Genomic DNA, 14,066 nt, shown 5'->3' with positions numbered 1-14,066 from the left:
TTAGCCCTCTGTTGCTGTTATAACAACCACTATTCATCTGGGAAGGCTATCCAAAAGATTTTGGAGCGTGGCTGTGGGGTTTTGCCCATTTAGCCACAAAAGCATTAGTGAGGTCAAGTTCTGATGTCAGGTGAGCAGGCCTGGGGTGCAGTCAGCATTCTAGTTCATCCCAAATGTGTTCAGTGGTGCTGAGGTCAGAGCTCTGTGCAGGACACTATAGTTCTTCCACTCTAACCTTGGCAAACCATGCCTTCATTGACCTCACCTTATGCACTGTGACACTGTAATACTGGAACTTGTTTGGGTCTCTTAGTTCCAGTGAAGGGAAATGTTAATGCTACAGCAAGACATTCTGCAATATACAATTATGTGCTTCCAACTTTGTGGCAACACTTTGGGGAAGACCCACATATGGGCATGAAGGTCAGGTGTCCACAACCATTTGGCCATGTACAGTGCATCCGGAAAGTATTCACAGTGCTTCACTTTTTCCACATTTTGTTATGTTACAGCATTATTCCAAAATGGATTAAATTCATTATTTTCTTCAAAATTCTACAAACAATACCCCATAATGCCAACATGAAAGAAGTTTGTTTGAAATCTTTGCAAATTTATTTAAAAAAAAAAAAGCACATGTACATAAGTATTCACAGCCTTTGCTCAATACTTTGTTGAAGCACCTTTGGCACCAATTACAGTCTCAAGTCTTTTTGAGTATGATGCTACAAGCTTGGCACACCTATTTTTGGGCAGTTTCTCCCATTATTCTTTGCAGGACCTCTCAAGCTCCATCAGGTTGGATGGGGAGCGTCGGTACACAGCCATTTTCAGATCTCTCCAGAGATGTTCAATCGTGTTCGAGTCTGGGCTCTGGCTGGGCCACTCAAGGACATTCTCAGAGTTGTCCTGTAGCCACTCCTTCATTATCTTGGCTGTGTGCTTAGGGTCATTGTCCTGTTGGAAGATAAACTTTCACCCCAGTCTGAGGTCCAGAGTGCTCTGGAGCATGTTTTCATCAAGGATGTCTCTATACATTGCTGCATTCATCTTTCCCTCGATCCTGACTAGTCTCCCAGTTCCTGCTGCTGAAAAACATCAGAACACAGCATGATGCTGCCACCACCATGCTTCACTGTAGGGATGGTATTTGCCAGGTGATGAGTGGTGCCTGGTTTCGTCCAGACATGACGCTTGCCATTCAGGCCAAAGAGTTCAATCTTTGTTTCATCATGGTCTGAGAGTCCTTCAGGCGCCTTTTGGCAAACTCCAGGTGGGCTGTCATGTGCCTTTAACTGAGGAGTGGCTTCCCTCTGGCCACTCTACCATACAGGCCTGATTGGTGGAGTGCTGCAGAGATGGTTGTTCTTCTGGAAGGTTCTCCTCTCTCCACAGAGACACGCTGGAGCTCTGTCAGAGTGACCATCGGGTTTTTGGTCACCTCCCTGACTAAGGCCCTTCTCCCCCGATCGCTCAGTTTGGCCGGTTGGCCAGCTCTAGGAAAAGTCCTGGTGGTTCCAGACTTCTTCCATTTACGGATGAGGGAGGCCTGGGACCTTCAATGCTGCAGAAATGTTTCTGTATTCTTCCCCAGATCTGCGCCTCGACATGATCCTGTCTTGGAGGTCTACAGACAGTTCCTTGGACTTCATGCCTTAGTTTGTGCTCTGACATGCATTGTTAACTATAGGACCTTATATAGACAGGTGTGTGCCTTTCCAAATCATGTCCAATCAACTGAATTTGGACTTCCGGCTGAGCGATAGATGGAGTAAGATGCAACTTTCAGAGCTCCTGCAACAACCTTTAATATTATGTTATAGGCACTTTTTTTGTGGAGTGTTTTTGATGTAAGTCATGTCCTACAGCTTAATATTAACTTTTGATGTCCAAAATGCCAGCAAAAGCCAAAGGCGGGAACATTTCGTCTGCTCTGCTTCAGCGGCCTGCTCCACACGCTGCATCCTTGCCTCGTAGTGGTCCCTCCTCCCCCTGCAAAGGTGTTGTTATGCCCACTATCCCCCCCAGTTTCAAGGAGGAGCTTCTCGCTTCACTCCGACACGAAATGGCGGCCATTTTCAAAACCGAGCTCCAGGCGGCCTTGGGCGAAAACTTGGCCTCTATTAAGGAAGAGCTACAGACTGTAAAGGCGGAATTAACAGTCAGTATTACGGTTATCCAGTCGGAGGTAAGAGCATTGAAGAACGGCATGGGTGAAATGGAAACTTCGCTCTCCACCTGCTGTGATGACATCACTACGCTACAGGCTAAAGTGGAGCGCCTTTCTGCCGACCTGGGGAGGGTGGAAAATAAGTGCGAGGATCTCGAGGCTAGATCACGGCGCAACAATCTGAGAATCGTAGGTGTCCCTGAAGACTCGACCAGCGCGTCCACACCGGCAGCTGTTTCCAATCTGCTTAAAGAGTCTTTTACACTGGACAAAGAGCCACTTCTGGACCGCGCTCATCGCACTCTGCAGCCGAAGCCCAAACCCGGCGAGCGCCCCCGTCCTACAATCGCTCGAATGCATTATCATGCGGACTGTGTAGACATCCTTCGACGGGCCAGAGCCCAACAACGGATGAAGGTTGGTGACATGGTTATCTCTATCTTTCCCGGTCATATCGCGAAGATAGCCCGTGCTCGTGCTGCCTTCAATGACTGCCGCCACCAGCTTCGTGAGATACCGGGAACACGGTTTGGTCTGCTTTATCCGGCACACCTCTGCATTACACATGACAGAACCGAGAGGGAGTTTAAATCCGCGGAGGACGCCAGAGCCTTCATCAAGACACTGATCAAGTAAGAACACTGATAACAGGCTGATTATCCGTTTCCAGAGGTGAAATGGACGACTATTGACTCTACAATCAACTGAATTTAATAAAGTTGTAGAAACATCTCAAGGATGATCAGTGCAAACAGGATGCACCTGAGCTCAATTTTGAGTGTCATGGCAAAGGCTGTGGATATTTATGTACATGTGCTTTTTTGTTTTTAATTTTTAATAAATTTGCAAAGATTTCAAACAAACTTCTTTCACGTTGTCATTACGGGGTATTGTTGAATTTTGAGAAAAATAATTAATTTAATCCATTTTGGAATAAGACTAACATAAAATGTGGAAAAAGTGAAGCACTGTGAATACTTTCCGTATGCAATGTAGTATAAATGTGATGCCTCTTACGGAATGATGTAAATTAATTGCAGAATCTTTATGCTAAGTTTGAACATATGTAATATACTTAGTAATATATAGTACAAATATGTGATATGTAATGGCTAAATATGCAATATTTATGTATCAATTGCTACAGCATAATATGCAATATGCATTCAGTGAGTCAAATGATGGTTTGTTGGATATCTGTTTATACTGTAATGAAGTCTTGCATGCTAAATAATTCCTATTGATATAATACTGTTATTTTGATATGTCTTCATTTTATGTGTACTATAAAAAGAGACCCGATGACTTGGAGCAAATTGAAAAAAGTAATGGCCTGAAAAGGACTGATGCAAATCCACCTCTGCCAGAAAATACTCCGGCAGAAGTCTAGCTTTCTTATGATTGGTCACTATTAGTGACTGGTAGTCTATAATGTTGGGGGTTTATAAGGATCTGTACTCTGTCTCTGGATATATAGTGGTGCTTGAAAATCACACACACACACACACACACACACACACAAATATATGACCTAAAACACTCAGATTTTCATGTCCTAAAAGTAGGCAAAGAGAACCTAGTTAAACAAATATATTAGACTTTGTCATTGATCATACCAATTAAGGAAAATTATCCTATTACATATCTGTGACAAGTGTGTGAAAGTAGAAATTAGAGTCAGGTGTTTTCAAGCAATGGGATAAGTGAGCACCCTGTTTTATTTAAAGAACAGAGATCTATTAGAGTCTGAACTTCAAGACATGTTTATGCAAGTGTATTATTGATTGTTCTAATAAGTTATTGTTTCTATAGTAACAGCTCATTAACAGGGACTTGTACAGCAGATGTTTCACATAATCCAAGACTAACATGATGAACAGACTAACAATGTCTTTACAACATTAAAACAATGACTTTTTAAAGACATTTATAGAGTCTCAGTTGTAAGCATTTAACCACATTGTACCCATTTATCTACTGCAAGATTTGTCAATATTAAATTGAAACTGCTTAAAAACACTCAGACACCCAGAATCAGTTCGCTTAATTTATTGAAATAAAAAAAGTGAACCACAAAGATAGGATATTCAAGGTGGATAGTATGGTGATATGAACAGCAATTTAAAGTTGTACAGGCTACATAGTGAGGTAACTTAAACAGCAGACATTTGACATGGGATAAACAGTGATTGGTGTAGTTATATTAAGGTCATTTTACAAAGCTGGCAGATCACTGGTAAAATGAGAGCCAAGGCGAGTAGGTTTATACTGGTAATGCATGGGGCTAAATAGAGAAGACATCTGATTGAAAGGATACACAGACTGTTGAAGGTTACTGGCCACAATAGTGGGTATTGTGGCAGTTATTGCCGTTTTAGTTGTTGGAGCAGTAGTGTGTGCTTTTGGAGGAAAAGCCAAAGGATAGCCATGAAGTACAGGCTTCTGAGGGTACAAAATGGATCCAACTGTATGATGCATCTGATTTAAAGGATATGCAGACTGTTGGGGGTTACTGGCGATGATGGTGGATGTGGAATTTGTTGCAGCTTTAGTAGTTGTAGCAAATGTTTTAATTGTTGGAGCAGGTTTATTTGGAGCAGTAGTTGAGGCTTTTGCAGGAAAAATCAAAGGATAGCCAAGATGATGTGAGGGCCTGTGATGGCAATGCATTGAGCCAAATGGAGAATACATCTGATTGAAAGAATACACAGACTGCTGAGAGTCATTGGCGACAGTAGTCAAGGTTGTGGCAGTTGATTGGGGAGTTGTTGTTTTAGTGGTTGGAGCAGTTGTAGTTGGGGAAGTAGTGGGTGCTTTTGCAGGAAAAGCCCAGGGATAGCCATAAGGTATGGGTTTATAATGATAATGCATGGGGCCAAATGGATAGTACATCTGATTGAAAGCATATGCAGACTGTTGGGGGTTACTAGCAACAGTAGTGGATGTTGTGGTGGTTGCTGTTGTAGTGGTTGGAACAGTAGTAGTTGGGGCAGTAGTAGGTGCTTTTGCAGGAAAAGCCCAATTATATCCATGAGGCATGGGGTTCTGATGATACAGCATGGGGCCAAATGGATAATGCATCTGATTGAAAGCATATGCAGACTGTTGGGGGTTACTAGCAACAGTAGTGGATGTTGTGGTGGTTGGAACAGTAGTAGTTGGGGCAGTAGTAGGTGCTTTTGCAGGAAAAGCCCAATTATATCCATGAGGCATGGGGTTCTGATGATACAGCATGGGGCCAAATGGATAATGCATCTGATTGAAAGCATATGCAGACTGTTGGGGGTTACTAGCAACAGTAGTGGATGTTGTGGTGGTTGCTGTTGTAGTGGTTGGAACAGTAGTAGTTGGGGCAATAGTGGGTGCTTTTGCAGGAAAAGGCCAATGATATCCTTGAGGCATAGGCTTGCCATTTGACATGGGGCTGAATGGATAATACATCTCAGGGAAAGGATACATCATATCTACAGTTTTACTGGTAGAGATAGTAGAAGGGGCATTTTTGGTAGGGCTAGAAGTGACTGATGGGGCAGTAGTGGTTCTTGCAGGGATTGCCCAATCATATCCATAATACATATGACTAAAAGGATAAGACATGGGCTGTTCTGGATTACTAGCAAGGCCTGTTGTAGCAATGTTCGTGGCCATTATACTGTCTGTAGGAGACGTTACATTAGGATCATGATTGTGAGAAGATATGATTCTAACATGACCATAGAGATGAGGGTCCTGGAAATCAGGGCAGGAAAAGATAAATTCCTCATTGCCACACAGTATGGACAGAAACCTTTCACCACCCTAGGGAAAAATAGATATTTATAGAGAATGCAGACAAAAGATTAGACAAATTTGAAGCTGCCAGGGATTACTACCTTAATTTGCCAGCAGCTGCTTTGGTATGGTGCATTGATCACCACTCTATCCGTCTCAGACTCTGCAGTGATACCACATGTGCTGCTTTCTGGTATAAAGGGGTCCCATTTGCCATTCACTGGAACAAAGCAAGAACCATGTTCAACACAGAAAAATAGCATGGACATCAGTATCTAGTGCTGGAGGGCTACATTGCCATCAAGTTGTGTTCAGCTTAATTAATCAACCAAATGCCAAGCCAACTTCAACTACATTTTAGAGCAAGAAAATCCCATGCTGTTGTGCCCATCCAGAACCAAATTAAAAAGCCTGGTGACACTAGACAGGAATAAAAGCTCACCCTTTAGTTTAAGAACATCTGCAGACTTGCAGCTTATCTTGGTCACCATACCAGATGCAAGGCAAGAGACAGTAGGGAGAGCATATGGAGCCAAAGGACAAGATATTTTCACGGGCATTCCCCACAGACGCAGTGGCAGAACATGGCCATCTGCCTGTAAGGAAATAAAAAAAAAAAAATTTAAAACGGGCTGCCCAACACCAGTCCTAGGGTTTTTGTGCAATTTGGTGATTTCCCTACTCAAAGGCAATAGATTCATATTTCATCATATTTAGTAAGTGTGTTCAATGAGGGAAATAACTAAAAATATGCTGAGCTTCATACCTTCAGGTATGAAGTAATCCAGTTTGCAGTTTTTTGGTTTCATTGTAAGACTAAACAGAAGTATAACTAAAGCACTTTTGGAAATGACCAGCTATACTTACATATAGCAACAATTACCCCAGTTGCATATGGTATTGTCATATGAAGACAAGTCTGTACAGTGTATTTTGCCAAATCATGCACAGTGGGTAAGTTATTAGCTGTATAAGGAATCCATTCCATACATTGTTTTGAATAGATTTCAAAGAATGATTGAGTCACATTAATAGTTACAAATCAAATGTTTCTTCCACAGTGCTATAGTATTTAGTAAAAACTATTATATGTTGCATCATTACTACATGCTATAGTAACATCATAGTAGCATCTCTTACATTCATGTAATCAGTCCATGCAGAAGCATATACCTGTTGTGTAACATGACAGCCTTGATAATCTACATTAAAGACAGCATCTGTGGGACCTTGAGTTACTGAGAGTCCACAGTTGGCAGGTATCTGTGTCAGTGGGACTGGACCGTCACCTGAGTAAAAATCTTGTCAATTTTCAAGATAGCATGTGTGCACAATTAAGCTGTTTTTACTATGATTATGAAGTAGAAACAATATGATGGTCAGAATGCTTGATATCCAGGCCAGTATAACCACCTCCATCAATCATGAAGTTGGGCATAGTACTTCCTTGAACACGCAGGGTCATGGCATCACCACCACAATACACAGTAGGTTTCAGTCGCCTCAGCTTTGACTCCACCATCTTATGCCATGCTAAGATGTAGAATATACACAGTAAAAACAAAAAAAAGACAACAAAAGAACAAGCATATACACACCACAATAGGCAATAATCTATACAATTGCCTGCCCATTATTACCTGTTGAAGTAGGTTGATCAGACTGATATCCTTCAGTGTCCTCAAGCACAGCTTGTTGATTTGTGCTATTACTTTCCTTATTTTTATTTGAGATTAGCTTTGTACTACTCCCAATAACTAACCTCCCAAAATGCCTAGCTGCATTAGACATTTCAAAGGTAACATTTGCTTTTGGAACTATCTCTAGGCAAAACGAACCCAGAGTTGCATACACTATGATAAGAAAATTGGCTTGCCACATTGTGTTAAATTAACTTTGATAGAAATAGGCCTACACAGAAACAGGCTACAGCAAACCAAACAACACAGCACATTGAAACTTTGTTCTTAGGTGTAACTTCTTGTGAAAACTTCCATTTTGCTATATTTAATTATTTTAAATTCTTTTTTATTGGCTTACCAATGAACTCAGCCAATCCCAGTGTCCTCCAGGTGTAGCAAATTAGGATGCTTGTTCATTCTTAATTGGATAGGCCACACGGTTAGTAATACATTCCCACAATTCAAAAAAAGTTGATCTCCCTACTCTGTGTGCTTTCTCAACTTGTTTTTAAGAATGGTCTTTGATTAACAAGCATTACCCCAAACTGTTCTGAATTAAAACAGCATAAACTTGTTTGTAAAATAACAATTGATTGTTGTATTGTAGTAGTAGTATTACCATTTATTATGTCAGTGTTCTTCCTACTTGTGTGTTCCTGATGAATAAAAGATCACCTATCATCTGTGTATGCTGATTAATTCACCTAGTCAAAATTGCTTCATGAGTTGCCTTTTGTGCATATTGCAGCAAGTGGTGGGATTTTGGCACTATAAGTGACAGCATCAAGGTGCACTTAATGAAGAGCATTAATTTTACCCATAGTTTTGCATACTTCAGATCAGTGTTTTTTAAAAAACTTTTTTGCAAGTGGGACTCACTTTTAAGAATCACGTTGTTTTTTCTATGCCATATCACTCAGATCTCTGTATTTGGCGTGCAAATCAAAGTTTTCCTCTGACCCCCCCCACTACCGCTTCGTGACCCCCAAGCTAAGAACAGCTGCTTTAAAAGTTGGATTTTGTGATGACTCCATGCAAACATGTTTGTGCACCACTGCACAGTGGAGCAATGTACCACCACTCCTGTGTCAGCTACAGCTCCCTGCAAGTCTTTGCTCTCATATGTTTCATGAGTTTTGCTTTGCCTTAATGTCAAGCATACAGCAATTATATTAGAGCGTTTTCTTGGTCCTCCCGATCTTGCTTTGACTTCCAACGTTCCTTTTAACTGCCATTCCTTAATAACATTTTAGACAAGTGGAAATTGAGAGCTGGAAGTGCTTTGATATAGTTTATAGATTTCTTCTGCTTTGTATGCATCAGTTAGGTTCATTATCGGAGATTTAAAGAGTCAGAAGTTTGAAGAGTCAGAGAAGTTATTATGCTTTGATGACAATTCTTAATTATAACTCCTGACCTAAATATTGAATCCCAATGAATCAGGCCTAACAAGTTAAATAAATTCAGAGACTTTATAAAAAGAAGGTTGTCCAAATGCTTTATTTTTTCATCAAATGTGAGGTTACAAAAAATTTTGTTTTTTTTGTTTGTTTGTTTGTTTGTTTTTTAAATAATATGCTGCAGAGGTTATGTTTACTTCTTTTCACTTAAAACATTGTGATTTGGCCAGGACTGCCCAAAGTGTAGCATATAATTACAGCATGACCATTCTCATTCTCTCAATGTGCCAGCTAGGAGCTACTTTTTTTTTTTGTAATTAACACTTTTATTGATTCACAAGTTAACACAAAGAGACAAACAACATATATAATGAATCAAACTATTTTAACATAAATCCCCACTATAATCCCTCCCCCTACCAACCTCCCACCCCACCCTGGTCCCCCCACGAAAACCGCTGTGGTCAATAGAATATAAACTCATATCCAAAAAATAATAATAATAAAAAAATACAAACAATTAAAAAAAAAAAAAAAAAAAAGGAAAATACAATAATCAAGTATAATCATAGACTAAACACTAAATTATACTCTCCACTGCCCCTCCTCGAGAGTCCCCCAAAAACGCCAAATAACTGCTCCATTTCTTCCTGAAGGAATTCCCAATTCCCATCCTTCTGCTCGACCCCTCCTGAAAGGCAGCCACCCTCCCCATCTCCACACACCACTCTGGAAACGAGGGCGCTCCATCTGATTTCCATCCCCTTAAAATAACCTGTCTACCAATCATCACACTGGTCAAAACCCAATCTTTTTTGTACCTATCCTCCAATTTTGTGACCTCCCCATCTCCCAAAACAGTGTCTAGGGCAGAACGAGAGCTTAGTGTTCAACACCTCACATACAAAGGCTAGGAGCTACTTTTAGCCTTAAAGGTGTTTGTGAATACAGCCCCTGATTTTTACCACAACCCTCACCAAAAGAAGCAGACTGAAAAGAAATTAGTTAATGAATTTGATCAGATTTTAACAACTCTCATAATTATTAGATTAATGCATTGTAACTTATCAGATTTAAACAGCAAGATGCTAGCTTGGAGCTAACTTTTGGCTGCCATTACAAAGACCTATTCACAATCCAAGGGCCATATAAACAAAATCACTCAGATTCCCTTTGTTAAAAAACAACTAATACATGTGAATGAAGAAAAAAAAAGTCAAATGTAAAAAAAAAAAAAAAAAAACCTGCTAGATTAGACAGTACACACAATTCACACATCTTTCCATAGCACTGCAGATTACAAAAGTGTGATGATTTTTTTTGTATAATGAATATTGTTGTCTGGTAATAAATAAATAAATAAATACACTAATTTTAATAACACAGCCATGAAAAGGTGCACTGGAGAGAAATCTGAAAATGATTGATACCAGTTCGATTTCCATGTAAGATATAGTTGCAGATATAATGGTAGTTGTGAAATCTAATCTGATGGAGTGTGTTGGGATTGTGATTTCTGTGAGCAGATATCTCAATGAACGCCATGAGCAGGCTAAGCAGGACATGAAAAGGCTGGAAGAAACTGTTGTGAGTATTTCACTCAGCACATAAGCCTGAAAATGAAATCATGTAACAATAATAACCATGACTCTTACCCCGTCCCCCAACCCCACTACCAAGGCTTGTGAACTCCAGAGCTTGCACAACCTGAGGAAGCTTTTTGTTCAAGACCTCACAACTCGAGTTAAACGAGTGAGTACAATGAAATGTGAAATGCCTCATGTTGATTGCGCCACTAAAACGCTCTTCAAAATCAAGACATCTGTCTGTCTGGTGTTGTTTTTGCAGAGCTCTGAAATTGAATTTGATGATAGTGGAGGTTTTTCCACCCAGAAGCAGAAGATTTCCTTTCTTGAGAACAACTTGGAACAGCTTACAAAAGTACACAAACAGGTCAGTGTGACAGAATGAGTTTTGATGCTGGTATTAAACATGATGTGGGGCATACAATCTCAAATTATTCTTATTTCTTATTTCAGTTGTATTCCAAATTGATTTTTTCCTCTCTTGCTCTCTGTCTCTCAGCTGGTGCGTGATAATGCAGATCTGCGCTGTGAACTTCCTAAACTGGAGAAGCGTCTTCGCTCTACGGCTGAGCGAGTTCGCGCACTGGAGGGTGCACTGAAAGAAGCCAAAGAGGGAGCCATGAAAGACCGGCGCCGCTACCAGCAAGAAGTTGAACGCATTAGAGAGGTCATGAGAACCAAAAACTTCTTCCATCGCCCTAATGCTGCACTGATTGGTCAGTTGACATCAACAAAGCACCAACTGACCTGTTTAATTTCTATAGCTCAAGATTCAGTACAATTTACTGATTATGCTACATTTATAGCAACTCTGCCATTTCATTCAAAAAGATAAACTGTGTTAAGTAACACCTCAGATGTGTAGTGTATAATAATACTAGTCTTTTAATAATAAGTAATAATATTCTGCACAACACAGGATGCTTTTTTGCACAACACTTTTGCACAACACTTTTTTGGATGCAGGACATACAGGTTTATCTCAAAACATTTAAATGGAAGGTAAATTTTCCCCCGTAATTTAATTCAAAAAGTGGTACTTTCATATATTCTTGATTAATTATACATAAAGTGAAATATTTGAAGGAAATCAAAATTCCAATATCTCAAAATATTAGAATAAAGAATTTCTAATTCAGAAATGTCACCCTAAAAAGAGCTCTAAACACCTAATTAACTCAAAACACATGCAAAGGTTTCCTGAGCCTGTAATCTCGCAGTCTGGTTCAGTACACACAACCACAATCATGGGGAAGATGAAAGTAAATTTTGCATTTCATTTGGAAATCAAGGTCCCAGAGGCTGGAGGAAGAGTGCAGAGGCACAGAATCCAAGTTGCTTGAAGTCCAGTTTGAAGTTTCCACAGTGAGTGATGATTTGGGTACCATCTGCTGGTGTTGGTCCACTGTGTTTTCTCAAGTCAATGCAGCATCTATCAGGAGATTTTAGAGCACTTCATGCTTCCATCTGCTGACAAGCTTTATGGAGATGTTGATTTCCTTTTTCCAGCAGGACTTGCCACCTTGGCACCGGTGGCTGTGGCTCAGGTCTTAGAGCGTGTTGTCCACTAATCGTAGGGTTGGCGGTTCGATTCCTGGCCCACATGATTCCACATGCCAGTGTCTTGGGCAAGACACTGAACCCCAGGGTGCTCCTGATGGAAAGTTAGCGCCTTGCATGGCAGCTCTGCTACCACTGGTGTGTGAATGTGTGTGAATGGGTGAATGAGACACAGTGTAAAGCGCTTTGGAAAAAAGCGCTATATAAGTGCAGACCATTTACCATTTACCTGCCCACAGTGCCAAAACTACTAGTAACTGGTTTGCTGATCATGGTATTACTGTGCTTGATTGGCTAGCCAACTGGCTTGACTTGAACCCCATAGAGAATCTATGAGACACACCAGACCCAACAATACAGACGAGTTGAAGGCCGCTATCAAAGTAACCTGAGTTTCCATAACACCTCAGCAGTGCCACAGGCTGATTGCCTTCATGCCATGCCGCATTCATGCAGTAATTCGTGTAAAAGGAGCCTTGACCAAGTATCGAGTGCATAAATTAGGTCGACATTTCTCTATTATAAATTCTTTATTCTAATATTTTGGATACTGGATTTTTGTAACCATCAAGATTAAAACAAAAAAAAGGCTTGAAATATTTCACTTTATGTATAATGAATCTAGAATATATCACAGAAAAAAAACTTTTCCACATTATTCAAATTTTTTGAGATGCACCTGTATATGGCCAAAAGTATGTGCACACCTGACCAATCACACCCATGTGTGCTTGTTGAACATTCCAGATATACCTTGGCAAACCATGTCTTCATGGACCTCGCTTTGTGCACAGGGGCATTGTCATGCTGGAACATGTTTGGGTCCCTTAGTTCCAGTAAAGGGGAGATCTTAATGCTACATCGTGCAAAGACATTGTAGACAATTATGTTCTTCGGTTTTGTGGCAACAATTTGGGGAAGGCCCACATATAGGTGTGGCGATGAGACGACCTCTCAAGCCAAGTTGCTGTTCGAGGTTGAAGAGATGACCTCTCAAGCCAAGTTCCTGTCAGAGGTCGAAGAGACGACCTCTCAAGCCAAGTTCCTGTCAGAGGTCGAAGAGACGACCTCTCAAGCCAAATTCCTGTCAGAGGTCGAAGAGGTGACCTCTCAAGCCAAGTTCCTGTCTGAGGTCGAAGAGGTGACCTCTCAAGCCAAGTTCCTGTCAGAGATCGATGATGTGACTTTCCACAACACGTTCCAGTCTGGGATCGATGAGATGACCTGAAGCCGACCCCACGACCAACCAGTTTCTGCTCACCTCTGAAGCTGACGTCATGACCAACCAGGTTCTGCTCACGTCCAGATCTGCTGAAACAGACAACCAGGTTCTGATCGCGCTCGAGTCTGACACGTTCCAGTCTGAGATCGACGATGTGACCTTCCACGACACGTTCCAGTCAGAGATCGACGCTGTGACCTTCCATCCCATGTTTCAGTCTGAGTTCGACGATGTGACCGTCCATGCCACATTCCAGTCTGAGATCGACGCTGTGACCTTCCACGCCACGTTCCAGTCTGAGATTGACGCTGTGACCTTCCACGCCACGTTCCAGTCTGAGATCGATGAGGTGACCACCCACACCAAGTTCCAGACCAAGGTTCTGCTCACGCCTGAAGCCAACGCCACAACCAACCAGTTTCTGCTCACGCCTGAAGCCGACGCCACGACCAACCAGTCTCTGCTCACGCCTGAAGCCAGCGCCATGAGCAACCAGTTTCTCCTCACGCCTGAAGCTGACGCCACGACCAACCAGTTTCTGCTCACGCCTGAAGCAGATGCCACGACCAACTAGTTTCTGCTCACGCCCGAATCCAACGCCACGACCAACCAGGTTCTGCTCATGCCTGAAGCCGACGTCACGACCAACCAGTTTCTGCTCACACCCAAGTCCGC

The 14,066-nt window shown here is 41.4% G+C and overlaps 2 protein-coding genes across 4 annotated transcripts in view; one reads left to right on the top strand and one right to left on the bottom strand.

Moving 5' to 3' along the window:
* kif5ab (kinesin family member 5A, b) overlaps positions 1–14,066 on the top strand; it is a 43,364-nt gene that overhangs the window by 25,464 nt on the left and 3,834 nt on the right. Inside the window, exons 21-24 of the mRNA XM_017480323.3 lie at positions 10,550–10,610; positions 10,704–10,775; positions 10,872–10,976; positions 11,109–11,325. Of these exons, the coding sequence (XP_017335812.1) occupies positions 10,550–10,610; positions 10,704–10,775; positions 10,872–10,976; positions 11,109–11,325 (455 nt within the window). The remainder of the gene's footprint in view (positions 1–10,549; positions 10,611–10,703; positions 10,776–10,871; positions 10,977–11,108; positions 11,326–14,066) is intronic.
* Positions 4,205–14,066, bottom strand: part of LOC108272125 (mucin-5AC) — a 119,039-nt gene continuing 109,177 nt past the window's right edge. The window contains exons 2-7 of one of the 3 annotated variants that reach the window (XM_017480324.3): positions 7,582–7,931; positions 7,355–7,474; positions 7,115–7,242; positions 6,384–6,537; positions 6,043–6,161; positions 4,205–5,968 (exon numbers count right to left, since the gene is read on the bottom strand). In XM_017480324.3, coding sequence (XP_017335813.2) covers positions 4,385–5,968; positions 6,043–6,161; positions 6,384–6,537; positions 7,115–7,242; positions 7,355–7,474; positions 7,582–7,822 — 2,346 coding nt within the window. In that variant the 5' untranslated portion in view covers positions 7,823–7,931 and the 3' untranslated portion in view covers positions 4,205–4,384. Of the gene's footprint in view, positions 5,969–6,042; positions 6,162–6,383; positions 6,538–7,114; positions 7,243–7,354; positions 7,475–7,581; positions 7,932–7,981; positions 8,044–14,066 lie in introns of those variants that run through there. The other 2 variants (XM_017480325.3, XM_017480326.3) reach the window with 2 other exon arrangements.

The sequence above is a fragment of the Ictalurus punctatus genome, chromosome 11, assembly GCF_001660625.3.
Source record: "Ictalurus punctatus breed USDA103 chromosome 11, Coco_2.0, whole genome shotgun sequence".
Taxonomy (NCBI): Eukaryota; Metazoa; Chordata; class Actinopteri; order Siluriformes; family Ictaluridae; genus Ictalurus; species Ictalurus punctatus.
Note: the sequence above shows the minus strand (reverse complement) of the source record. Positions and strands in the feature narration are given on the sequence as shown.